Source organism: Anolis carolinensis, chromosome X, assembly GCF_035594765.1.
Source record: "Anolis carolinensis isolate JA03-04 chromosome X, rAnoCar3.1.pri, whole genome shotgun sequence".
Taxonomy (NCBI): domain Eukaryota; kingdom Metazoa; phylum Chordata; class Lepidosauria; order Squamata; family Dactyloidae; genus Anolis; species Anolis carolinensis.
The window spans coordinates 3059156-3087038 of record NC_085847.1 but is presented as its reverse complement, the minus strand read 5'-3'; the positions used below and the strand labels follow the sequence as shown (position 1 = coordinate 3087038).

The window sequence follows — 27883 nt, the reverse complement described above, 5'->3', positions numbered from 1 at the left end:
TGCAGGTGCCGCTGATAAGGCGGCGGAGCCATCTGAAAGCCGACGGCATAAACAGCCCCTTCTCCAGATTTTAAAGACATGTTTTGACAGTTTGGCAGGGAAGAACGGCTCCCCACGCCCTCGGAAAAATGCTCTCCGGTGCCCATGCTTCTGTGAGCCACAGTCGCTGGCTTTCTAATTGGGCCTCATGTTTCAGACTTTAATGAGCAAAGGACAGGCAAGGTGCAAATGAAGTCGTGACTTATTTATTTACATTCCAAAACATGACATCCCATCATCAATCATTTCCCCTACATTTCCTTCCTCGCAGTATGCAAATCGGTCTGCGAACACTGGGGAGAAAATCCTCTGTCTGTCTGTCTCTCTCACATGCATCCAATAAACCTCATGCAATATAAATAGCAAGTATTGCAGAATGTATACAAGCACTGTTAGAAAACAAACAAGCAAAAGATCTGCATAAACATAAACATAATTATGGTCAACAGCAAGGTTACAGTGCATGCACAAATCGCAAATATTGGGGAGGGGGTTCTCTAAAAATACTGGCTAAAGGGCTTATTATATATATGTGTGTATGTATATATTATAAATCCAGCTTATTTCAGTCCTTCCAGACTGTCTTCCAAAATAAATAGGATTACAGTGAGAATGGCGCACACGCATTCAAGACTATGCTTGCTTCAGAATATAATTGCCACTTGGGCTCCTTTTCAAGGTTGAATCGCTAACAGACGCAAAGGAAGGAACGTTCCCACCGTTAAGCACTCACAAAGTCATTAATACTGTCAACTTTTTGCAAAATAGTAGGAGAGATTACAAAAGAGGAATGTCACCGACTGTACTTGGTGTAGTTACATAAGATACCAAATGCTGGGGGAGAAAGAGATGTTGTAACGGAAAGATGCTCGCCTTATGAACCGTTGCTAACTGGATCGTCTCCAGTTCGACCGAGTGGCCCACTGACTGGCCACTGATAATGTGCTCCCTCCTTCTCTCACATACACATCAAAGATGTTACTAGTCCTCAATTGTTGTCTATAGGTTACATCTTTCCTTCAAGGAGCTCCAAGTGCAGTAAAGGGCTCTGTTCCTCCCCATCTTATCTTTACCAAAACCCTCTGAGTGATGTCAAGCTGACAGTCGGTAGAGTTGGAAGAGATCCCAAGGGCCATCCAGTCCAAACCCCACACCATCAAAGTCCTCCCAACAGAAGATCATCCAGCCTCAGACTACACAGAGAAGCCATTGAAATCCACAAGCATGTGGACAACTTCAACAGAAAGGAGGAAACCATGAAAATGAACAAAATCTGTCTTGCCAGTCTTAAAAAAACTCAAAAACCAGAACAGTAAATAAGTAGCAACACTTTGAAGACATGAATCAATCAGGGGCAGCTAACGACTCTGAACAAAGGATGCCCCCAGGCAGGAAGAAGCCAGGAGATGAAGCTATTCAATGCTAATTAAGGTGATTAACTACAACATTCACACTGGCCTCCAACTGACATGAGTTCTTCACTCACCCTGGACTTTCCAGATACAGTAGAGTCTCACTTATCCAAGCTAAACAGGCCGGCAGAAGCTTGGCTAAGCGAATATCTTGGATAATAAGGAGGGATTAAGGAAAAGCCTATTAAACATCATGTTTAACAACAAATTGGACAGAAAAAGTAGTTCAATACACGGTAATGCTATGTAGTAATTACTGTATTTACGAATTTAGCACCAAAATATCACGATATATTGAAAACATTGACTCACTTATCCAGAACGTTGGATAAGCAAGTGTTGGATAAGTGAGACTCTACTGTACTTTCTTGCAATCCAAACACGGCAATGTGTCATCCCACTTCTGAGCTGCACTCAAAGTCAACTATCAAAGCCATTGTGGTGGCCAATGCCACTCGACAGCCAAATTGACAAAAACACACATCCGATCAGCACCACTACAGTATCAAGACACCAGGAGACGCAGTCACACCAAGAGGTGTGCTTTTCTTGTTGGTTTGCGTTGTTCCTTGGAAATGACAACGCAAGAACAGTCTGCATGGAGAAATCCATTTTCAAAAGTATCTCAGGATCACTCCAGAAGAAAGAGAGCATTGTGGCTCTCCTTGTCAGCCTACCTCCTTTTAAAAACAGGCACTAATCATTATTAAATGCGTTCTCATCATGCCTCCCTCTCCTTCCATCAACACCACTATTAGAGGGTGGATTTCGTTAAACTTTCCCCTTCTCCCATTGTTCTCAAATGGTTCTGCGCACGCTCTCGGCTCGCTGCAAGGATCTGCAAAACACGGCATGTCAGATTAATCGGCTGTGACAAGAACCCCTTTCCTTGTTTACTCCCTCCCGTAAGTGGTACATTTCTGGCTTGCTACCACCGACTCTGGTCTGTGAAATGGCAGGGACCATTCCCATCTATATATATACACATTTCAATGGCTTTGGAAAGCTGGCTTGACACCCAAGGCACTTGGAACACTTTCAGCACATTTAATGCTGATTTTGTGTACAGGGAGAAGATGGCAATGTTTTTACAAAAGGAGGGCTTTGATGTGTTTTAAAAAGACATACCGATACAGAATTGAATCAGGCGTATTTTTCACGATCCGATCTTAAATGTAACACAAACTGATCAATCAACAATAGTGCGACACCAAACAACCCAGTGACAACAGCAACCTTGCAATGGAAGTGCTGTAGATAAACCCTTTTAACAGGATGACGATTCCTAAATCCTGGATTCCAATTTTGGGTGACTCAGACCAACAAATAAGCCGGTTGGAAAACTTTTGCGTTTCTGTACTTCCCAGAAGATTTAAAAAACAGACTGCATGCCTTCAAACTAAACCAAAGTTTTGTGTTACTTCTGAAAACGGAAAATAAAGATGTCCAATGCCATTTGATCTCGTCAGTTTAGACACAGGAGCCGCGGTGGCGCAATGGGTTAAACCCTTGTGCGGGCTGGACTGCTGACCTGAAGGTTGGCGGTTCAATACTGCAAAACAGGGTGAGCTCCCACCTGTCAGCTCTAGCTTACAGGGACATGAGAAGCCTCCCAGCAGGATGGTAAAACATCCGGGCGCAATGGGTTAAACCCTTGTGCGGGCTGGACTGCTGACCTGAAGGTTGGTGGTTCGATACTGCAAAACAGGGTGAGCTCCCACCTGTCAGCTCTAGCTTACAGGGACATGAGAAGCCTCCCAGCAGAATGGTAACGCATCCGGGCGTCCCCTGGGCAACGTCTCTGTAGGCGGCCAATTCTCTCACACCAGAAGCGACTTGCAGTATCTTCTCAAGTTGCTTCTGACACGATTAAAAATCAAAAAACCAGTTTAGACCCTAACGAGACTACTAGAATATTTCCTAACTTTTTAAATTATTCACCACATCTACGAAGAATGCATTACCAGTTATTCAGAGGCTGTATGTTAATTTACTTTTGCAAGGCGCATGCTGCAAATTCATCGCCTCCCCCCTTTTTTAAAAAAAGCTTTCCTTGGCCACTCCAACCTTGCAATTTGATGGTAAATTAGCACACTTCCCAAATCACTAGAGAAAACTAATGGTCCATTAGCCAGCTCCTATTCAGCATAAATGACTCTGCTTCCAGCACATGCCCTATTATCATCTCCTTTGCGAAACAACAAATTCAAAAATACAGGGCACAGCTTTTTGTTTTAAACCAAAAGACGGGACCATTCAAGCAGCTTTGTGTTGACAAAGGAAGCTGAGACAAACACAGATATACAGAACTTTCCGAGGCTCAAAATGCACAAGACGATGACAGAATTCTGCATCCACAGGTTAAGTCAGTCTCCATTGCATATGAAGGGGATAATATTCTAATAGCAGAAGCAAGTCTATCTTATTCTTTCTTATTCTGCCTAGAAAACCGCTGAAGTCTGATATCACAAGCTAAAACACAATTAAACAGGATTCATTGAATCATAGATTCTAGCCTGTCGAAAGAGATCTGATCATTTTACATAAATTATCATTGAGAAACCTTTAAAATAACCTGTCCTGTATTTCCCTGAACTACACCGCTGTGTGCATTCCTTTTTAAAAGTCTTAAGTGCTTTTTTTTCTTCAGATGCATCAAATAGGAATGACCAGAAAAGCTACCACATGCGCCGCACAACATAACAGAAAGAAAGCAGCCCTGTCCTGTCTTTGTTAGAGGAGAGCAACTGGTTTCTGGGGCAAAAAAACCCTCATAATGTACATCTAAAAATCGGTTAAATAAAGTTTATAACATATTATAACACTCTGAAAAAGGTCCCCGGCAAAAGAAGAATATAACAATAATAAATTACTTAATTATACATAATGTATGCCATAAAATGCATATTATAGAAACACTAAATCAACAAAATGGTCATATAGGTTGAGTATCCCTTATCCTGCTTCGGAAATCTGGACTACTCCAAATTCTGAAATTGTCCCCATGGCTGTGTTGTAGAGTTTGATATTTTAATTTGTTGTGATTGTTATGTATTTTATATTGTTGTATTTTATTGTATATGTCTGAGCCTGGTCCCCTTGTGATGATATTATTATTATTATTATTATTATTATTATTATTATTATTATTATTATTATTATTATTATGGTTGGCTGAGTGAAACCTTTGCTTTCTGGTGGTTCAAGGCACACAAACTTTTGTTTTGTGCACATTAAAAGGGCATATTTTGTTTAAAATGACCTTCACGGCATGTGTATAAGGCAGGGGTCCCCAAACTTTTAAACTGGGTGCCAGTTCACGATCCCTCAAACCGATGGAGGGCCGGATTATAGTTGGCCACCAAGCAATAACAACAATAATAATAATAATAAAGAGGGTTGGAAGACACCCTTTGGGCCATTTAGCCCAACCCCCTTCTGCCTTTGTGGACCAAAAGCACAAGCAAAGCACCCCTGACAGATGGCCTCCCAGCCTCAATGTTAATAATAATAATAATAATAATAATAATAATAATAATAATAATAAAGAGGGTTGGAAGAGACCCGTTGGGCCATTTAATCCAACCAACCCCCTTCTGCCTTTGTGCCGTGGGGGCCGGATAAATGGCTTCGATGGGCCGCATATGGCCCGCGGGCCATAGTTTGGGGACACCTGGTATAAGGTGTCCATGAAACATAAATTAATGTTGGGTTTAGAATGGGGTCCCATCTCCAGGAGATCACATTATGTACACACAAATATTCCAAAATCTCAAATACGTCACTTTTTGTCCCAACCTTTTTGGATAAGAGACACTCAACCTGCATATAGTGTAGTAATGAATAAACATCTTAAGAGAATGTAATATCCTAGCAAAGCTTAATGGCAGTTACGAGTAATGATACATCCACATAATAAATTCTGCTGTACTGCTTAGCTATATCAGTAGATATTTTGCTGCTCAGATTTTACATTTCATGATCCAACCTTTCTCTCTTGAGCCTCATTAACACATCACTAATATTTTCTTTGGTATGTGACAGAGAGAAGGGGCATTACCTCCCACATAAAAAATTAAGGCTGCTAATGTTCCAGTCTTAGTGGCTTCATGTAATACTGAATCTAACCATCTCCAGTGATGATGACGGTAGCTTATTCATATATGTTATAATTAAATAATATCTAAAAGCAGCCCTTTAAATTCGTATGCTACTTCACGGCCTTCCAGAGAATCCCTAGGCACAACTGTTAATAATAATAATAATAATAATAATAATAATAATAATAATAATAACTGGTAGGTCCAAGTACAACAGGCCCATTAAATCAATGGGAACTTGGCTTACGTAAATCCCACTGGTCTAGCTGCATCACTTCAGACTAGAGCTTGGAAACAAGTTACAAAACAAACCAGTTATTTGGCATTATTTCTTGTTTCCTCTGAGATTATAGCTACATATGTTACAATTCTGACCTAACAATGGAGAATATCCATCGTGTTAAAGTGTAGCTAAATTTTAAAAGTTACTTTGAGAGTTATAGGGAGGCAACCTCACTGACTGATAGAAAAAGAACATCACTTTTGCTCCGTTGTGCACACTGAGGCAGCAAGAAGGCAGACGGAACAAAGTGTGTATTGTTCCATACGCCAGCGACTTTGCATCCTTCAGAAGCTTTCACGACGTCACTAAAAAGCAACATATTTGGAGACATCAAGTTACTTTCAAAAAACTGTAACTAAATTTCTGGACCGTGGGACCGTATGACTTGTAAATATAGCTCTGCTTCGGTTGTATCACCATTAAAAAAGAACACAACCAATCTCCATATCGAAAAGGCAACAATATTAGGCCACAGCTCTCCTCTCCCTTTGCCTTGAAAAAAATGGCTTTTAGATCAAATAGCCCTTTTCTTAGCAGGGAGAAAGAGCCAGCCATCTCTCGCATCCTGACTGAAGTGGTACAACCCTGTTTTATAGAAGAAAATCCCAGTTTCAAAGGGTCAGGATACGGAGAAACTTGACTTCTGGCACTTCGTCCACAACATAGTTGTTTTGGTTTCCAGGTGTTATACAGAGTTCTGGTTTTCTTTTCAAACCTGCTTATACTCGGATGTTGGGCTTTTGGCAGATCGGACAGTCCCGCTTTCAATTGTTTGTTTCAGAACTGGAAATGTCGTCGGCAAGGCAGCTCTTGGGGTCCCTGAGACAATCAGCCATAATCTCTTTGGGTTCCCTTAGAAAGGCCACCAAGACGGTGATGTTGTCGGTGGAGCCGCTCTCCTTGGCTGCCGCCACCAAGCTCTCGGCGGTCTTGAGGCCGTCCCCTTTGCTTTGCATCAGGTGCTCGAGAACGTGGTCCACCACCTCAAAAGGCTGGATGGCGTCAAAAAACCCGTCGCAAGCCAAAAGCACATAATCTTCGGCCCCTGTCAGCTCAGCGGATGCACCGTCCGCACAGCCAGAGATATAGGGCTTTTGGAGCAGGTCACCTATAAAATAAGAGAATGACATTAACAAGCTAGCCCAGCTACGCCATTCTTTTTGTCAATGTTATAATAATAATAATAATAATAATAATAATAATAATAATAATAATAATAATAATAATAAAAATAATTTTATTTTTGTACCCCGCCACCATCTCCCCAGAGGGACTCAGGGCGGCTTACAGATATAAAACCAGCATTCAGTAATATCAAATACAAAAACTCACAAATAAATTTAAATGTTCATTGCTTTCCTCCCCTTTTAAGGCTTTCCAGATGTCCCTGAACTACATCTCCCATCATTGCTCATCATCAGTTATGCGAACAGAAGGAACAGCACAACTTCAGAATCACCAGAGGAAGGAGGTGAACTGGGATTAAAGAACTTCTGCATCTTGATATTACCCAAATCGTGTTTTGTTCCTTAGCATCCTATGAAATCCCTCATCTGCTTTTCCTGAGTAGGAATTTATTTATTTACTACATTTATATCCCACCCTTGTCACCCCGAAGGGGACTCAGAGCGGCTTACAAATAATATTTACATGCAGTCTATTATATCAATAGTACAGCACAACACTAGCACTATATACCAGCATATTGCACCATACCACTAGACTGTAATATTACCAGTAATATTACATGTAATAAATAATATATATTTACTGTATATACTCAAGTATAAGCCTAGTTTTTCAGCCCTTTTTAGGACTGGAAAAAAAAATAACCTCCTCGGCTTATACCCGGGTGAGGGTCCTGGTGGGCTTATATTCAGGTCGGCTTATAGTCAAGTATATATGGTATTTTTATTATTTTTCTCTATTATTATTGGTATTGTTACATTTATTATTTTACTCTATTCATTATTATTATGTTTATTATTTTACTCTATTATTATTGTCACTTTTACATTTATTTTACTCTATTTCTATTATTATTAATACATTTATTATTTTACTCTATTTCTTATTAGATTTAGATGCTTTTGTGGCTTATTCTTCTGCGTGTTTTTATTTTGCCTCAGCTGATAAATTTGCTTACTTGGAGCTTCATTGTGTTTTGGCACACATTGTGAATTGCCTGTAAGTAATCCTCTTTATGAAAAGAAAGGAAGGTTAAACACGGAGGGAATAAACAAACAAAAATCAAAACATTTTGTACGCGGAAGCGAAGGCAAAGCTAAAAACTACTCTTTCCAAAAAGAAAAACATGGTATTGTCAGGGAACGCCACGAAAACAACACATGAGCAAATGGCTCCTGATGCCAACGCACACACATGCCACCTTGAGTGGCACATCTACAATGTTAAAAGAGCGTTACAGATGCTTCCAGAAGGAAACTGGAGGAGCTTTATTCTTTCGCATACCATGCCAGGTGTGCGTTACTATGGCAATGCGCCATGCAAAGCGATTATTAATGTAGGTGCCAGAAAGGCACCAACCGAGTCCAAAGTTAGCAAATGCGGCATTGTCTCTCAATGTGACGAAAAACACATACTTAACTCAATTAGGATCCAGTCTCATTCTTTCCCACAAGACATGTTTATGCAACCTCCCCCCGCCCAGGTCCCAAATAATTAAGAAGTTTCTAATTGTTGAGATTGTGTTCTGAAATAACCCCCTATCCAAAGGAAAACATCCCATTTCAAACTGCGGGAGAATAAACAACCACTTCCCATCACAGTGGTATGCTGGCATTTTTAAAAACATTGAGCTAAATATGTTGAATGAATATTTTTTTTGTATATTTCTGCTTTTTCGCTTACCAATAGCTCGAGAAACAGCCAGAGTCCCATTGACGCGCCAGCAGTCCATGTAGGTGACACAGCCTCCTAGGGCTTCGATGCGTTGTCTTTCGTCCTACACAAAAAACAAACAAGCTTCGCTAAGCCACTGCTGGGAAAGTGCACAAACCACAAGCGCAACAGATGAGAATAATGTACGGTATATGAACAGCTTGAGAAAGTATAATACATTTAGCAGTTTTTCTCCCTAGGATCCAACTGTTGTAGTCCACAGCTATCTATACCAGGGCTTCTTAAACTTTTTCAACTAGATAATGTTATGTCACCCTGGGTATGTAAACATATAACATAAGTATACAAATCAAACTTATTTTGAATACGGGATGGTTAAATCCATGGACATGGATGACCAATTGTACCACAGCAATAACAATTAGGGCATGGCTAAATTCCAAGTAAAGTAGAGTCTCGCCTATCCAACGTTCCGTATTACCCAACACAGTCTGCCTTTTAACCTGGCTGTGTGCCCAGGTTTTTAATCAATAAATGGTGGAAATGACACGGACTGAACTATAGACAAAGCATGAGGAAGAATGGATCTGATTTTATGTTTGAAATGTATATTTTAATTTATAATGTATTTTAATAGTTTTAACTGTTTTATGTGCTGTTGTATATTGGTTTGTATGGGCATCTAATTGTTGCCACTGTTGTAAGCCGCCCTGAGTCCCTTCGGGTGAGAAGGGCGGGATATAAATGTGAGAAATAATAATAAATAAATAAATTTTAGTAGTCAATGTTTTCAATACATTGCAATATTTTGGCTAAATTCATAAATACAGTAATTACTACATAACATTACCACGTACTGTTGATTTGTTGTAAAACATGATGTTTTGGTGCTTAAATTGTACAATCATAATGTAATTTGATGTTTAATAGGCTTTTCCTTAACCCCTCCTTATTATCCAACGTATTCGCTTATCCAACATTCTGCCGGCCCGTTTATGTTGGATAAGTGAGACTCTACTGTACATACACTTGTGGAATAATGTCCAGGGTGGGAGAAAGAAGCCTTGTCTGTGTGAAACAAGTGTGAATGTTGCAATTGGCAAGCTTGAATAGCACTGAGTAGCCATGAAGTTTGCATGCTTATCCGCCAGCCCGTTTGTTATTTATTTATTTACTTACTGCATTTATATCCCGCCTTTCTCATCCCAAAGGGGACTCAGAGCGGCTTACAAATTAAATTTACATACAATATTATATTATTACCATAGCACAATACTGGCATTAAATTACTATATTGTACTATATCAATATATTGTAATATTATTAGTAATATTACATGTAATATATAAAATATAATTAATATTATTATATTGTATTATTATATCATATTACAATATAATATTATCAATATTATATGTATATACAATACATTGTATTATTATATATTATTGTAAATTATGATGGATAAGTGAGACTCTACTGTACATAAAAATCAAACCCTTGATGTTAACCGTGGATCACAGTGGTTAAAACTGCTAGCTGCTGACCGGAGGGTTAGCAATTTGAAGCCATGGGTCGGGGTGAGTTCCCAACAGTCAGCCCTAGCTTCTGCCAACCTAACTGTTTGAAAGCATGCAATGCGAGTAGATCAATAGGTACTGCCTTGGTGGGAAGATAAAAGGACGCCTCATGTCTACGGACAGCAGGCTCCTCAGCATGGAAAACGGAACAAGACCATCTCCCCATGGCTGGAAGTTGAGCAGTGCCTCCAGACGCCGGAGATGAAAAGGGGAAGGCCTTTACCTTATCTGTGTATTGTATGTCGTTCATTGTGTAAAAAGGCCTATATGTGTACTGTAATCCACTCTGAGTCCCTCCGGGGAGATAAAGTGGAATATAAATAAAGATTATGATTATTATTACCATACAGCAGACTCTCTGTATCTGCTGGAGTTTGGTTCCAAAGCCCACAGTGGAGACCAAAACCCTATTAGTGTTTTTGTGATATGAAGTGAAATGTTTAATCTATTGTTGCTGTGAAAGTGTATTTAGTTCCGGCAAGCATTCCAGCAGTCAAGCGGTTATCTGCAGCGAGCCCTGATTGATTGCTGGAAGGGCAAATGACAAACACTTCCGTTTGCTACGTGACAGGAAGATACATCACAGGCTGTGGAATGCAGAGGAGGTGCTTCAGTGTACAGAGAACGGACTCTGAGAGAGACTGAGAAGTTCCATGTTTGATCTTGCGGATGCAAGATGTGTCCTGACAGCTTTGGTCATTAGCACTGTAAATATTAGTGTAAATAAAGCTTCAGTGCCGCTGGGATCAGCAGATAAAATCAATGAAGTTGTCATTCTTTGCATTTGCAAAGTGGTCTGACGGGTGAGCAGAGGTGAGATCTGGCTCATCAATCAGTCGGGGTCGCCCGATTCCCTGACAAACCCAAGGAGTCTCAAATCCCATGAGATACAAGGGTTTATTAAATCATGTTTTAGAAAATAATCATCAACTCTTCACGAAAACAATGAGACACACACGAGACGGAGTTTCAAAGTTACCTCTCTCTCTGGTTTGTGAGGTTCCATTAGGGTGACTGTTTTCCCTTTCTGGACCAACATAACCTGGGAGTCCCCCAGCCAAGCGATATGCAACTTGTTGCCGACAATCAAGGCAGCCACACCAGTGCTGCCACTGCGCAGCTTCTGTGAGATTTAAAAAAGAAAGGAAAATATGCTCTAAAGACTCTTTCAAGGATGAAAAGTACTGAGGGGGAGTGAGCTCTCATTACATAAGGAAAAAAGCAAGCAGTTCTATACTGATGTGGAAACAATTGCAGGGAATTCACACTGATATCGTTTTGTTCTAATGTAATGAATATCTGATTGTGGGACGAGTATGGCAGTGTTGGCAGAATGGATGTCATGAAAAAGGAGACAATGGGAATGATGGTCTTTTGTGACCCCTCTGAAACCCCCCCACGACCGCCCCAGGGGTCCCGACCCCCAGGTTGAGAAACGCTGTGCTATATCCTTGTACTGTCTCACCTACTAAGTGCAGCATAAGAGAAATGTGCCTTTCCCTAGCATTTCTAATTCACCCAAATAAGTAAGAATGGCTCGGCTCTAACAACAACATCCCCAATTCAGTTTCCCCTCATTCATGGCCAAGTCCCTATGACCAGAAGAAGAGAAAGACATCAACTAGATAAATATAGATGCCCCATATGTTTAAAACCGTTCTGGAAAGACCCAGACGCCAATTAATGCTGACCTAAACATAATTTTTCATCTCCTCCAATTTGTGGGCAAGGACTCTTCATCTAAAATCTATTAAGTCAAGAGATACATTATTCATCTGGGATGTTTCGCAAACTAATCAGCATTAAGTAGTTACAGAACAGGCAATTGTCAAGAGAGCATGCTTCTCGGCACTCCCTCTTCCTTTGGCAGGCCAACCATTTGTCACTGTATCATAGGTCTTACGTCTCCCCACTCACCTCCCTTCTGGCTTTCGAAAGAAACATTTCGTCTGTTTTTTCAAAGGCTTCTCTTAAGGCCTCCCCTGGATTGGTCAGGAATTCCTTGTGGTTTGCCACATTGACATGCAAATGGGTAGCCGCATAGTTAGCTGCATCGATTCCGCCATGGCCATCAAACACAGCAAAGTATGCCCGGTCCATGTTATCCTTTGGATAGTAAGGTCATGTAAAGAGGAGAAAAACAAAAACAAATGCAAAACCAAACATTGCATGGAAATGTCTTGTTGGCTTGCAAAGGATCAGTATACAGTTACGTTTACAATTCACAACTTTACACAAGCCGCTCTGGACATTTTAGCAAAATATCTATAGAGGAAAGACCCGTCGCTATTCAAGAAAGATTGGGAGCCCTTCAAACATTTCCTGGAAGAGGAGAAAAATCCAACATGGGGATTTCATATTTAGCATGTTATTATATTATATTGTACACAATGAATCAATAATAAGGATACAACAAAAGGATATGTAACCATTTGACAATATATTTCAATTAAAGGTAAAAAAAATGTCTATTTGGAGGTCTGGGCTGACTTTGCACTAATCACACATTAAATAATAACAATAACAACAACAACAATAATAATAATAATTACAAAAGGCCACCTTACTGGGATCTGCACACATCACCCGAAAATACCTCACATTGCCCTGAACACTTGGGAAGTGTTCGACTTGTGATTTTGTGATACGAAATCCAGCATATAGATCTCGTTTGCTGTGTCATACTGTGTCTTTGTGTCATAATAATAATAATAATAATAATAATAATAATAATAATAATAATAATGTGAATTTGGCTCGGACTTGGACATGATAGTGATAACAAAGGATTCCCCCAGGCAGGAAGCAGCCAGGCTTTGAAGCTGCAAGGCCATTCAATGCTAATCAAGGTGTCCAACTGCAACATTCCCACTTGCCTCCAACAGTCAAGAGTTCTTTCTTTCTCCCACCCTGGACATCATTCCACTGGGATATAAACCCCACTTGCCTCGTTTTCAACAGACCTCACAACCTCTGAGGATGCCTGTCACAGATGTGGGAAAAACGTCAGGAGAGAATGCTTCTGGAACATGGCCAGACAGCCCAGAAAACTCACAGCAACCCAATATTAATAATAATTGTTATTGTTATTATTATCATTATAAAAGCAAAAAAAAAAAAAAGAAAAGAAAAGAAAAAAAAGAAAGCCACTCTGCAAAATCTCCAGTAATAGAAACCCTTATACTATAAGTAGGCCTTCCAGTAGCTGCTGGATTGCTTCTATTATTCCTCCTCACAATTAGCTATGCCAGCAAGAGCTGATGGGATCTACCATCCAATAACATTTGCAAGGCCAAATGTACCTCTGCCTTACAAACAGACATTTAGATATTCAGATATTCATTAGTATGGGGTTTAATATGATGGTTTAATGGTTTATAGGGAGTGCTGTTGCTGACAACAACTTCGGGTGATCAAGTTAAACAGGAAACACTGCTTAACAAATAGTTCCACATAAAATTTGCCATTTTAAAACCGACACAGCCAACCAGAAGAGAAATCCACCACTCTTAGGCCTAGATTATTTTTGCTCATTCCTCCAAATAAGAGTGACTGTGGACACCCGATTACCCTCAGCCGAGCCCTAGAAATGTACCGTCATGCCAAAAAGCTGGTTGAATTCCAGGAGACAAACGTGTCTGTCCTCCATTTTTCGGCGGCTATTACGAGTCGCGTGGACAGAAATCTGGAGGTAGCGTTCAAGGGGCTTCAGGATTGGCAGCTGCTTCTGCCATTTGCCGCAAACATCCCAGAGTTTGTTAAAGAAACAGCGCTGCAAAGGGCCTCCATCCAGCACTACCAAAAGACAAAGAAAAGCAAGACGTTATAGGAAGTAATTTGGAGGCATGCAACGCATATTTTGTTCCTATCCTCCATACCATTCCGCTCACTCCTTCAACTGTTTCTAGTTCTTTTTTAAAGGCTTAGTTTCAACCCTTTTAAAAAGCATTGATTATGGTAAATATATATATAATATACATATAATATTCATAATCTTGTAATACGATATAATAGTAATAATACAATATAATAATATTAATTACATATTATATTTTAAATGTAATATTACTAATAATATTACAATATATTGATACAGTACAATATAGTAGTTTATTACCAGTATTGTACTATGCTAATAATATAATATGGTATGTAAATTTAATTTGTAAGCCGCTCTGAGTCCCCTTCAGGGTGAGAAGGTTGGCATATAAATGTAGTAAATCTATATACAGTAGAGTCTCACTTATCCAACACTCGCTTATCCAACGTTCTGGATTATCCAACGCATTTTTGTAGTCAATGTTTTCAATATATCATGATATTTTGGTGCTAAATTCGTAAATACAGTAATTACTACATAGGATTAATGTATAATGAACTACTTTTTCTGTCAAATTTGTTGTCTAACATGATGTTTTGGTGCTTAATTTGTAAAATCATAACCTATTTTGATGTTTAATAGGTTTTTTCTTAATCTCTCCTTATTATCCAACATATTCGCTTATCCAACATTCTGCCGGCCCGTTTATGTTGGATAAGTGAGACTCTACTGTATATAAAAGAGTGATGGAATCCTGGCACCGAGCAAAACAACAAAACTAAACACCCCCCAACCTCGAAATTTCACAACACAATCCATCATCCACACCTCGAGGTTGAAACCACAAAATATCACGTCACGAACCTCCACAAGGCCTAAAAAAACCCCAAAAACCGGAGCTATTCAGTGCAATTCCAATGGGCCACAGCAACGCGTGGCAGGGCACAGCTAGTAAATAAATAAATAAATAAATAAATAAAATGTGCTCTAATTGCAAAATACAGAAAAGAAGCCAAATATCGTGTTTCTCTTCCTTAATAACAAAACAAAATGGATTGAGCACGGAAAGGCGAGAATTAGACCGTAGACTGTGCTCTGTACCTTATGAAAATCCCAAGATCCACCAACCAAAGCTATTAAGTTTTTCTTCAAATTATCATGCCTGGAGGAGGAAGTTGCCCAACACACACAAGACACAATTTGATAGCTAAGTGGTGTTGCATACTGAAATAGTATAATACGCAATGCACTTAGAAAGAAAACAGTATTGTGTAGAAGCTTTACCAGTAGAGCTACCCATGGAGCTATTTTCCTGGAAATGGCTGGAACACAGAAGTTGCAGAAGTTACCATGTCAACAGAAAGGCTTGAAAAACAACCCCTTTCAAGTAGACACCCAAGCGAGAACATATTTAAATGCAAAATTATTAGCAGTGACCATTATATGGACACAGATCCCCTGTTACTAAGTAATAATAAGTGAGGTAAGAAGCTGTGCTACAAGTGACTTTTCCCCCCTTACGGCAAACTTAGTTACCTCAGCTTTCCATAGCCATGTGGGGTGACCTAGCACATGATGTCAAGAAACTTTTGCAAATGAAAAACAACTTTTAAATATGTTGTCGAAGGCTTTCATGGCCGGGATCACAGGGTTGTTGTATGTCTTTCGGGCTGTGTGGCCATGTTCCAGAAGCATTCTCTCCTGACGTTTCGCCCACATCTATGGCAGGCATCCTCAGAACTTTTAAATAACTTTTAATGTTAGACGCTTTGGATCTCTTTTTAGAGAAATAAAGCAGGGTAGATGTTGATGATAATAACAATGAGGAGGAGAAGAAGACAATGTATTAATTTGGAATATATTTGTCTGGAAAGAGAAGGTGATTTATGAATTTGGAATATACAGTAGAGTCTCACTTATCCAAACTAAACGGGCCGGCAGAAGCTTGGATAAGCGAATATCTTGGATAATAAGGAGGGATTAAGGGAAAGCCTATTAAACATCAAAATAGGTTATGATTTTACAAACTAAGCACCAAAACTTCATGTTGGACAACAAATATGACAGAAAAAGTAGTTCAATACGCAGTAATGTTATGTTGTAATTACTGTATTTACAAATTTAGCACCAAAATATCATGATATATTGAAAACATCGACTACAAAAATGGCTTGGATTATCCAGAGGCTTGGATAAGTGAAAATCTACTGTATTTGTTTGGAAGGAGAAGGAGGAGAAGGAGAGAGACGCCGACATGTTTTGGGATAGTATGATTTAAAATATTTTTAATGATTTTATTGATACATTAAAAGTGGGGGAACAATTTGGGAAAGATAGAAAAAAGACCGAATATAGAGGATTGGTAAGGTTAAAAAAAAAAAAGGTACCCCAAAACAAACACATAACCTAACATAGTACAGTAGAGTCTCACTTATCCAAGCTAAACGGGCCGGCAGAAGCTTGGATAAGCGAATATCTTGGATAATAAGGAGGGATGAAGGAAAAGCCTATTAAACATCAAATTAGGTTATGATTTTACAAATTAAGCACCAAAGCATCATGTTATACAACACATTTGACAGAAAAGTAGTTCAATATGCAGTAATGTTATGTTGTAATTACTGTATTTACGAATTTAGCACCAAAATACCACGATATATTGAAAACATTGACTACAAAAATGGCTTGGATAATCCAGAAGCTTGGATAAGTGAAGCCTGGATAAGTGAGACTCTTCGAGATCTTCATTGCGGATCATGTTTTCTTCGTGACTGTACATTGATCAGTATTTGTATTTTTGCTTCTACGGGCCTTGGGTTGTTGTTTAACCTGTTTCAATAAAGTTTTGTTATTTTATTTTTATTTTTTGTCAGATATAGTCCCAATTTGCTCCAGTCTGTCTTTTGCCTTTGTGAGTTATTCTGTGATAATATTTGTGTCAGTAAGTCCATATTCCTAATGTCTAATGGATTCTCAAGATCCATTTTTCCTTGGAAGGAATTTCTTGGGTTTTCCACAATTGTGCTAGGCATATTCTGGCAGCCGTTACAAAATATACAAACAGCTCATTCGTATTAGGGTCCATCTGAAAATCTGTAATTCCTAAGAGAAAATACTCTGGTTTTAAATCAAAATTTATTTGAAGTATTTTCTCCATCTCTCTGTGGACTTCACGCCAGAACTTTTTTACACCTCCACCACATATGTATGAAGTCTCCCTTGTGTTTCTCACATTTCCAACATTTCCCATTACCTTTTCCTTTACTGAATCTAGCTAGCCTTTCCGGTGTAAGGTACCACCTAAAAAACATCTTGTACCAATTTTCCTTCAGCTTGGCAGCATATGTAAATTTTTGTTTCTTCTTTTTTAGTATGATTTAAAATCTTGTGAGCTGCTGACGCTCATAGTAAATGTAGTGGTTTGTTTTCAAATGTTACATGAAGACATGCAATGTTTGTGACCTCCAGAAGATGGGGACAATTTATTACTCCATGTGTGATTCAGAGGAAAAACAGTGATGAGAAGGGCTGAGTTCTCTCCAGTGTTTGGGCAAGATCGTGAGGTGGGGCCTTAAAAGCACAGTCTACATCCCTTCTCTGCAAAGCGCACAGCGATTTTGTCCTCACAACAGTCCTGTGAGGGAAAGCTACGTTGAGAGATAATGACTGAATTAAAGCAACTAAGTACATTTCATGGCTTAGCAGGGTTCTCAATCTCACGCTGGCGCAATGCTGTAATCATTCTACAAAGCCGGCTCTCAACAGAACATCTAAAACAATTAAAAAACCAAAGTGAAAGCCATCAACAGAGTTTTAGATAGTCATGTGGCATGACAGAAATAAAAGCTGAGAGCAGAGCAAGATAAAAGCAGACAGTAAGCCAGCCTAGAGAAGCAGTATGTGGAATGAGGGAAGAGGAAATTTGACAAATAACCTTCGTATCTCTGTCAAATATTACTGCCCAGAAGCAAGGTTTCATCCTTTGTGCCTTTAACAGACAAGAGTGTATAATATAATATCTGTGGTCCATATGCAGCCCCCCTCTTAAATAGGTATGACCCTACTTCTAGAACATTCAATTTCTTGCTTCAGCTAAGGCCTCACATTCTCATAATCCCAAAAGAGTTGATAAGGTAAAGGTAAAGGTTTCCCCTGACATTAAGTCTAGTCGTGTCCGACTCTGGGGGTTAGTGCTCATCTCCATTTCTAAGCCAAAGAGCTGGCGTTGTCCGAAGACAGCTCCAAGGTCATGTGGCCACTGGCACGACTGCATGGAGCGCCGTTACCTTCCCGCCAGAGCGGTACCTATTGATCTACTCACATTTGCATGTTTTCGAACTGCTAGGTTGGCAGAAGCTGGAGCTAACAGCAGGCGCTCACTCCGCTCTCCGGATTCGAACCTGCGATCTTTCGGTCTGCAAGTTCAGCAGCTCAGTGCTTTAACACACTGCGCCACCGGGGGCTCCTGTGATAATGGCAGCCATTCCCTTTCTGCATGTTATTTAGGTAGAGGTCCTCTTTCCCAACATGTCACTGAAGGTATGAAATATAAAAAAGCGGGAATATCCACCAAAATAGTAGTGAGTCTTTGCTTGGGCCCCAGTTATTACCAAGATACTTACAAGGCGATGCCCCATGGTCTCCAGCTTCTTCCTCTTCAACACTGTGCTTTTGAAATTCATTAAGATCAGCCCGTAGCAGATCACTGATCGCTGCATGAATCAAAGATGCTGCAAGGAGAGGTGGCACATTCCTGATGAGACAAAGAAGGAAAGGCCTTAAAACAGGAGGCATGAAGAAGGCAAGACATTGTTTTAACAGTTAAAGTCGAAAACAAAGTAACTTTTGTTCCATCTCAGTGAAACAAAGCCCCTGGAAAAAAAACTTGAGATTGCAATTGCATTTATTGTATAAGATTCCAACCTTGCATTCTGGACAAAGGCTTCAAAGGGTCTCTAGAAGACTCGCAATTGTTTGTGTAAGGCTTAGCTGATATGGTGGTTTCATTTCATGTGCACATATTGTTCATTTTGTTAAGAAGTGTGCAGAAGCATGTTGAATTGCTCTTTCTTTCTGGTGTAGGAACCTCCAGCGCCAATTCTTTAGCAAAAGACGTATAGCTCAGGAGTCTACTTCGGTGCAAAAGTGCAGATATAAGTGAGTATATCTGCACTTTCAACAAGTATTTTCTAAAATTTGCACAGTATATGTTCCAGAGGAAGTCATATGAACACTTTGCTGGCTAATAAAATAAAGTTAGCCTTTGGTTTACATACAAAACATCACTGTATTTTCAGGGGAGGGACTGGGCATGAAAATATAATGTACAAATACCACAATTTCTAAAGAAATACTGTCAGAATATAGGACAACATGCAGTAATAATTTTAGATATATAAAACCCCTTGTGAATCTATTCTAAGGTTCAAAGTGGTAGTTACGGCAGCTTATTCTAGAGATCTAAGACAACTTGTTCCACGCAGTTTACCCTTGAAAGACTTTAGCTCATTCGTGCACATTTCAAGAAAGATGTTTCAGTTTGTAGCTCATTCTAAGTATTTCCTGTTATTCTCTTTCCTCCCTCCCCCACAGCCATGTCCCATATCCGAATTGTGATGGTAACAATAGCATCCTTCTTCCTCCCAGAATTTCCTACAGGACACAACCTACAGCTCTCGGTGTTGAGCAATGCTTGGCTTCCTTTCAGGAAAACTAAGTGGAAACAAGGCGGACAAAAAGAATCAGAGCTAACCAGCTAATTTTAAAACATCACTTTACTCTTCATGGGGTAATTGCGCTGGGCACAATACAACAGCAATATTATGATATTCCATCATGAAACATATAGCTGCAGGGGAAAAGGCATGCCAGTGGAGAAACACAGCACATACAGTGTTACATGGAGAAACACAGCACATACATTGTTACATGGAGAAACACAGCACATACTGGCACCGAAAAGGGAAACGTACAGGCTGCAGAGAACTAAATAAAAGTATGGAATTAAAAAAAGTGTGTGAAGCGTGAAAATAACTTAGAATCAGTGTAGGAAAAATGATGATGATAATAATAATAATAACAATAATAATAGATGACAAACAACAGGAAAAACTCAGCCGCTATCACGACCTCAAGATTGAACTTCAAAGACTCTGGCAGAAACCAGTACAGGTGGTCCCGGTGGTGATGGGCACACTGGGTGCCGTGCCAAAAGATCTCAGCCGGCATTTGGAAACAATAGACATTGACAAAATCACGATCTGCCAACTGCAAAAGGCCACCCTACTGGGATCTACGAGCATCATCCAAAAATACATCACACAGTCCTAAACGCTTGGGAAGTGTTCGACTTGTGATTTTGTGATACAAAATCCAGCATATCTATCTTGTTTGCTGTGTCATACAATGTCGTTGTGTCAATACTAATAATAATGATACTAATAATAATAATAATAATAATAATAATAATAATAACTTTATTTATATTCCACCACCATCTCCCAAAAAGGACTCAGGGCAGCTTACAAAGCTTGTAGTAGTGCAACAGAGTATACAAAATACAGTAAAATATGAACATTGATAAAACAATAACAATGCCAAATTAACATACAACAATATACATAAAGCCAGTATATAAAACCCCTGCTAAATTAGAATATGCTCCTACTAAATTAGAATATGACACAAAGCAAAGATGAATAGAGGAAATTAATTCACTTGAATCAGCCGTGCAAATAAGAGGGCGTATTTGCCAGGGATAGCCAGGAATGTACTTGTCCTTGCCAAAGCCAACTTGTATTGGCTACAGGTGAAATAAAAACCAGAATCGTACCTTGTAGAGTGCTGTGCATCAAGGGGTATAAATTGCCAACTAAATTTAGACTGTAGGGTGATTTAGACTGTAGGCCTTCAAGTCCAATGGTGCCCCTAAGGCACCTTACCCACAGCCCTTCCACACAGCTGAATAAAATCCCACATTATCTGCTTTGAACTGGGATATATGGCAGTGTGGACTCAGATATCCCAGTTCAAAGCAGATATTGTGGGCTATTCTGCCTTGATATTTAATTTATTTAATATATTTAATATAACTGTATATTTTTATTACATGTAATATTACTAATAATATTACAATATAATATTATAGTACAATATAGTAATATATAATGCTTATATTGTGCTATGTTAATAATATAATATATTGTATGTAAATATAACTTGTAAGCCGCCCTGAGTCCCCTTTGGGGTGAGAAGGGCAGGATAGAAATGTTACTAATAAATAAATAAATAAATATTCTGGGTTATATGGATGTGGAAGGGGCCCTACCTAGAGGATCTTTCCTATAAGGCTATATGTGACATTAAGACTACTGTCAGCACATTACATTGTTTGGAGAACGCAATTACCATACTTAAAATATGCTCTCTCTCTCCACTCCCTGACATGACCAGCCCAGCCCTCCATAAGTAGCAGCATCTGGAAACAGTGAACATAATAATAATAAGATTAATAATAAAATAATAATAATAATAATAATAATACTTTATTTTTTCTATCCCGCCACCACATATGCATAACCCTAGCTGCGTTTTCAAAAAAAAAAAAAAAGCCCCACTGGGTTCAAGGAAGCAACCAGATGGATTTTATCTCACATTGTTGATCAAAATGCCTCAGGTAAGTCATCTCTGCAGGGAAGGGGGGGGGACTCTAACAGGGTCTTGAAATTATTTTTAAAAAATGAACTTACACCCAAATCTGATTCAGCCATTACAGATTAAGAGACAATTTTACTGAATGGTACACATTTGTTTTTTCTCAGAAAGCACATGAGTCTCAAAAGTGGCATGTTTTCTTGGTCAGAGAAGCATGCCCCTCCCTCCTGAGGAATTCATGCGGTGAAAGAGGAGCAGGCTTGACAGTTTTAAGTCGTGGAGATTGAAGCATCCTTGAGATACACAAACTCTCCAACTAACACTAGCTTCAGGGCAAGTATGTGGAAAATGCAGCTTCTGACATGTTAAGTACTTGCATTTAACAGCAAGAGGGAGAGCTGGAAGAAAAGAGCTGCCTTCTCCCTCAATCCAGTGCCCTTCAGATATTTTAATTGACAACTCCCATTCTACCTGCTGGTTGAAGGTGGGCATAAATAACCAAATGTCAGGATGGGGAGGTTCTCGAAACAGGTGTTGGCTTCATTCTGATGCTGTTAAAACACGGGGTTTTATGAAAGCCTTTCAGTCAAATGTTTTCATCCAAATATGTACATGTATAGCATATAATTTAAAATTATTTTGATTTTTATAAGCATTAAAGCATTGAATGCAGCTTTTAGATTCCAGGCCACAGATCAACATATTTAAAGACCAGTGTTCAACAATTGAAACTACCTTCAAGGGAGGAAAAATCAAGCCTGAATTTTAAACTAAAGTGACTTCATATAGTACCTTTTGATCAAGGATAGTTTAATCATATTCATAAACAGAACAGAGCCACATTGCTACCTTAATAGGTGAATATTTTACCCTGTTTCTAGCCCCAGGAAAAAATATTATTTACATCATTTAATATTTAAAAGAGTAGCCTAAAGCTATTGATAACCCAAGTGCATACTTGGCATTGTTGACGTATCATGTGGAAACACAAGAAATAATCCTGAGTACTAAAAAAAGGGCCCACCTGGAAAGACTAATATGCACCAATGCAAATAAATACTTTAAAAATAAACACTAGGATTTTCCCTGCATTGTCCATTTGTATAACCCTCCCCAATATGTTTGCCCAGTACCACTATTCCTATATAACTATATACGTTTAACTAAACACTTCTTGAACTGAAAGAAGAAAGTGAGGAAAATTTCGTATATCAAAGTGTATAGTTTCATCTCAATTTCCAAAAGGCCTTGTGATCTTGACTCCCGTTGCTCACTACACACAAAAGTGAATGGTGAACTGCCTCTCCCTTATATTCCCTAAAGAAATGACATGGCAGCATGCAGCCTATTAGGAAGCGTCTTACTGGAAGCAAACTTAATTTCCTCCTTTTCTTTATTGATCTCAGTCTGCTCTTGCAGCACAAAGAACTAGGATTTTATTTATGATGGTTTTGAAGCCTTGCCTTTGACCTATAATTGCCAACAGTGGGCATGACTTTTTAAATAACATATGGAACACAGACATACATTCTATGAAACTTGAAAAGCAAGCAGATAAAAATACTTCTTGTAGTTGTTGCAAAACCTTACAACACTCCTTTAATAACAATCAATGGGTTAGTCTGATCTTGGAAGCTAAGGAGGGCCAGCCCTGGTTGATACTTGGATAGGAGGCTGTAGGCTCTATTCCAAAGGAAGGAACTGGCAAAAGCATCTCTGAGGATTCCATAAGTTGCCAGGCGACCTGAAGGCACATACACACATAAACATGTGCGTCCACGCAATTTAGGCAGAAGAGAATTTACTAATCCTGACTCAGAAGTATATTTCTACAACGCACCGAGGATCCTTACAACAGATGAGCAATGTTGACAAATCATTGGGGTTTTATTTATGAGAGTTTGATCAACATTAATGTCATGGCAGAGTGCTCCATAACTCAGCCCAGTACTGTTTTTCCTCTTTGTTGGCAAGCGCTCCCAATCTGCTTTTCAGTGAAACATCTTTGGTTAAAGGATACCACACTGCCTTTTCTACCACAATATTTTTCCCAATTGTCTTGGGGTTATGTTTTCCTTCCTCTATATAACTGAACACAACCAGCTGCAGATATTGGAAAGTATCCAGTTGTGAAAAGAACCAAAAGCCATTCAACACATGCGCCCACATAACCACACTATTGTCACATAAGCTCTTATGAACCTACCTCCAGACGTGAATAAACAAATCCCTTCCCACGTTTTCAACTCTCCCCTTGACTGGCATGTTTGTGTGCCTCTGGCATGCTCACCACTCCATACAGGTGCACACTAGCCATCCCACACACATTTATTAAAGCTTGTGTGGGATGACTAGTGCGTACCTGTATGGAGTGCTGAACATGAACCCATTAGCACATGGATATACCCCCTTTACACATGCTCTAAAGCACCAAAATATCACGATATATTGAAAACATTGACTACAATATTATTAATAATAATAATAATAATAATAATAATAACAACTTTATTTTTATATCCCGCCCCATCTCCCTGAAGGGACTCGGGGCGGCTTACATGGGGCCTTGCCCGATACAACAATCAAATATCAATAACAAAGCAATAACACAATTATCCCAATAAAAACATCAACATCAGTAAAAACAATCATTAAAATCAACATGAATCATACAATGTTAAAGTCAGGAGACTAAATTCATAGATCCCGGGCAAAGTGCAGAATGTTCCAAAATGGAGAAAGGTAATTTCACAGTTAAAATAAGACAATAAAGTGCAGTATAATAATGGTAAGAAAATGCATTGGATAATCCAGAACCTTGGATAAGCGAGGCTTGGATAAGTGAGACTCTACTGTATCTGCTTTGAACTGGGTTATCTGAGTCCAGACTCAGATCATGTGGGATTTTCTGCCTTAATATTCTGGGCTATAGGGCTGTCTGGAAGGGCCCTGAGTCCACACTGTCATATAATCCAGTTCAAAGCATATAATGTGGAATTTTATTCAGTTGTGTGGAAAGGGCCTCAGCCACTTTCGAGTCGCCTTTGGGGGAGATAAAGAAGAGTACTGTATAAATAAATATAATAATAGTACAGTAGAGTCTCACTTATCCAACATTCGCTTATCCAACGTTCTGGATTATCCAACTCATTTTTGTAGTCAATGTTTTCAATACGTCTGTCTGTCTCTGTCTCAGTTCTATGTATATGAGCATTGAATGTTTGCCCTGTGTGTGTATAATGTGAGAAGGGGTGAGAAGGGCGGAATATAAATACTGTAAATAAATAAATAAAATAAAATACATCGTGATATTTTGGTGCTAAATTAGTAAATATAGTAATTAGTATGTAGCATTACTGTATATTGAATTACTTTTTTTGTCAAATGTGTTGTATAACATGATGTTTTGGTGCTTAATTTGTAAAATCATAACCTAATTTTATATTTAATAGGCTTCTCCTTAATCTCTCCTTATTATCCAATATATTCGCTTATCCAACGTTTTGCCAGCCCGTTTACGCTGGATAAGCGAGACTCTACTGTAATGTGGAATTTTATTCAGTTGTGTGGACATGTCCATTTGTATTTTAGAATGTTTTTATGAATGTTGATGTAAATTAATAATTTTTAATCTGATTTATGTGCACTGTATAATTTTTATATGTGTGTTTATTGTAAGCCGCCCTGAGTCCCCTCTTGGGTGAGAAGGGCGGGATATAAATGTTGTAATAATAATAATAATAATAATAATAATATAAATAATAAAGGGCCTCAGCCACTTTGAGTTGCCTTCGGGGGAGAGAAAGAGTACTGTATAAATAAATATAATTATAGTAATACAGTAGAGTCCCACTTATCCAACACTTGCTTATCCAAGGTTCTGGATTATCCAAGCCATTTTTGTAGTCAATGTTTTCAATATATCGTGATATTTTGGTGCTAAATTTGTAAATACAGTAATTACTACATAGCATTCCTGCGTATTGAACTACTTTTTCTGTCAGATTTGTTGTATAACATGATGTTTTGGTGCATAATTTGTAAAATCATAACCTAATTTGATGTTTAATAGGCTTTTCCTTAATCCCTCCTTATGATCCAAGATATTCGCTTATCCAACGTTCTGGATTATCCAAGGCATTTTTGTAGTCAATGTTTTCAATATATCGTGATATTTTGGTGCTAAATTTGTAAATACAGTAATTACTACATAGCATTACTGCGTATTGAACTACTTTTTCTGTCAGATTTGTTGTCTAACATGATGTTTTGGTGCTTAATTTGTAAAATCATAACCTCATTTGATGTTTAATAGGCTTTTCCTTCATCCCTCCTTATTATCCAAGATATTCGCTTATCCAACGTTCTGTCAGCCCGTTTATGTTGGATAAGTGAGACTCTACTGTAATAAGGGGCGAGCCCTCTCCTGACCCGCGTCCAGGAGCTGCCCACTCCTGATTCACACGTGCCCCGACGACACGCGTCTTCCCAGAGCTGCGCGCGCGCCTACCTGCTGCTCAGGAAGGCCCTGCCCGACTCGGCCAGCTCGGCGGGGGCTTCGGCCTGGCGGAGGGCAGCGCCTCCTCGTCCCGGGGGGCTCCAGGGCAAGGCCTCGTCGGGGCCCAGAGGCCTCGGGAAGTCCCTCAAGAAGGAGGCCAAGCAGGCCCGCGCCGCCTCAGGGGTGGCCATGGCCCGGCTCCCGCGGCCTCCGCCTCCTCCTCCGCCCCGAGAGGCCGGCGACGAGGCCAAGGCGGCGGCGCTTCCTGACCGAATGAAAAAGCGCGGGAAAGAAAGGCCGCCTGAAGCGAGAGACAGGGGAGGGGGTGAAACCATTGCCAGCGAGGAGGGGGGATTTCCCTTCACCACGCCCCATTCGCCCCCTCAGGATGCCAAATCCCCCCCGCTCTGTCCCAATGGTTCAATCCACCCTGAGGCGAAGCTCTCCTGCTGAGGGGACTTGTCTCTGGGCCCTGTCCACACAGCACCCAAAATATCAAGGCAGAAAACCCCACACTATCAGCCTTGAACTGGGTTATCTGAGTCCGCACTGCCATATATCCCAGTTCAAATAAAATGTGGGATTTTATTTGGCTGTGTATAAGGGGCCTCGAATAAGGCACAGGCTGAGAGCGAGCCAGCTGCAACCAGCTGCAATGAATCACTCTGACCAGGAGGTCATGAGTTCGAGGCCCGCTCGGAGCCTATGTTTGTATTGTCTTTGTTCTATGTCTTTGAATGTTTGCCCTATATGTGTATAATGTGATCCGCCCTGAGTCCCCTTCAGGTGAGAAGGGCAGAATATAAATACTGTAAATAAATACATAAATAAATAAATATTGTGGGATTTCCTGTCGTAATATTCTGGGATATAGGGCTGTGTGGAAGGCCCATCAGTTACATGGTTGTGTGGAAGGCCCCACAGCACATAGAAGACGGTTTTTGAAAGACAGCGGATTACAGGAGCCATCTTCGTAGACCTGTCAACAACTTAGGTAAAGGTTTCCCCTGATGTTAAGTCCGGTCGTGTCCAACTCTGCGGGTTGGTGCTCATCTCCATTTCTAAGCCAAAGAGCCGGCGTTGTCCATAGACACCTCCAAGGTCATGTGGCCATTGGCATGACTGCATGGAGCGCCGTTACCTTCCCGCCGGAGCCGTACCTATTAATCTACTCACATTGGCATGTCCATAGACACCTCCAAGGTCATGTGGCCATAGGCATGACTGCATGGAGTGCTGTTACCTTCCCGCCAGAGCCGTACCTATTGATCTACTCACATTTGCATGTCCGTAGACACCTCCAAGGTCATGTGGCCACAGGCATGACTGCATGGAACACCGCTACCTTCCCGCCGGAGCGGTACCTATTGATCTACTCACATTTGCATGTCCGTAGACACCTCCACGGTCATGTGGCCATAGGCCTGACTGCATGGAGCGCTGTTACCTTCCCGCTGGAGCAGTATCTATTGATCTACTCACATTGGCATGTTTTCGAACTGCTAGGTTGGCAGGAGCTGGAGCTAACAGTGGACATTCACTCCGCTCCCGGGATTTGAACCTGGGACCTTTCAGTCTGCAAGTTCAGCAGCTCAGCACTTTAACACACTGAGCCACCGGAGGCTCAACTTACGAT

General features: G+C 39.9%; 1 protein-coding gene across 1 annotated transcript; it reads right to left on the bottom strand.

The window, feature by feature from the left end:
* Positions 1 to 229: 229 nt before the first annotated feature.
* ppm1f (protein phosphatase, Mg2+/Mn2+ dependent 1F) lies at positions 230 to 26555 on the bottom strand. Its single transcript, XM_003225149.4, has 7 exons — positions 26260 to 26555; positions 18719 to 18849; positions 13872 to 14071; positions 12194 to 12382; positions 11256 to 11399; positions 8706 to 8799; positions 230 to 6942 (listed from the first exon to the last, which is right to left on the bottom strand). The coding sequence occupies exons 1-7, from the start codon at positions 26436 to 26438 to the stop codon at positions 6599 to 6601; spliced, it is 1281 nt and encodes a 426-aa protein (XP_003225197.3). The 5' UTR covers positions 26439 to 26555; the 3' UTR covers positions 230 to 6598.
* Between the last annotated feature and the right edge of the window lie 1328 nt (positions 26556 to 27883).

Excerpts from the sequence above, each read along its gene's own strand:
- ppm1f (XM_003225149.4), bottom strand. The coding sequence starts at position 26,438 with ATGGCCACCCCTGAGGCGGCGCGGGCCTGCTTGGCCTCCTTCTTGAGG. Across the intron at positions 14,072-18,718 it reads AGACCATGGGGCATCGCCTT|TGCTGGATGGAGGCCCTTTG; the intron begins GTAAGTATCTTG and ends GTCTTTTGGTAG. Across the intron at positions 11,400-12,193 it reads TTTCGAAAGCCAGAAGGGAG|AAGCTGCGCAGTGGCAGCAC; the intron begins GTGAGTGGGGAG and ends TAAATCTCACAG.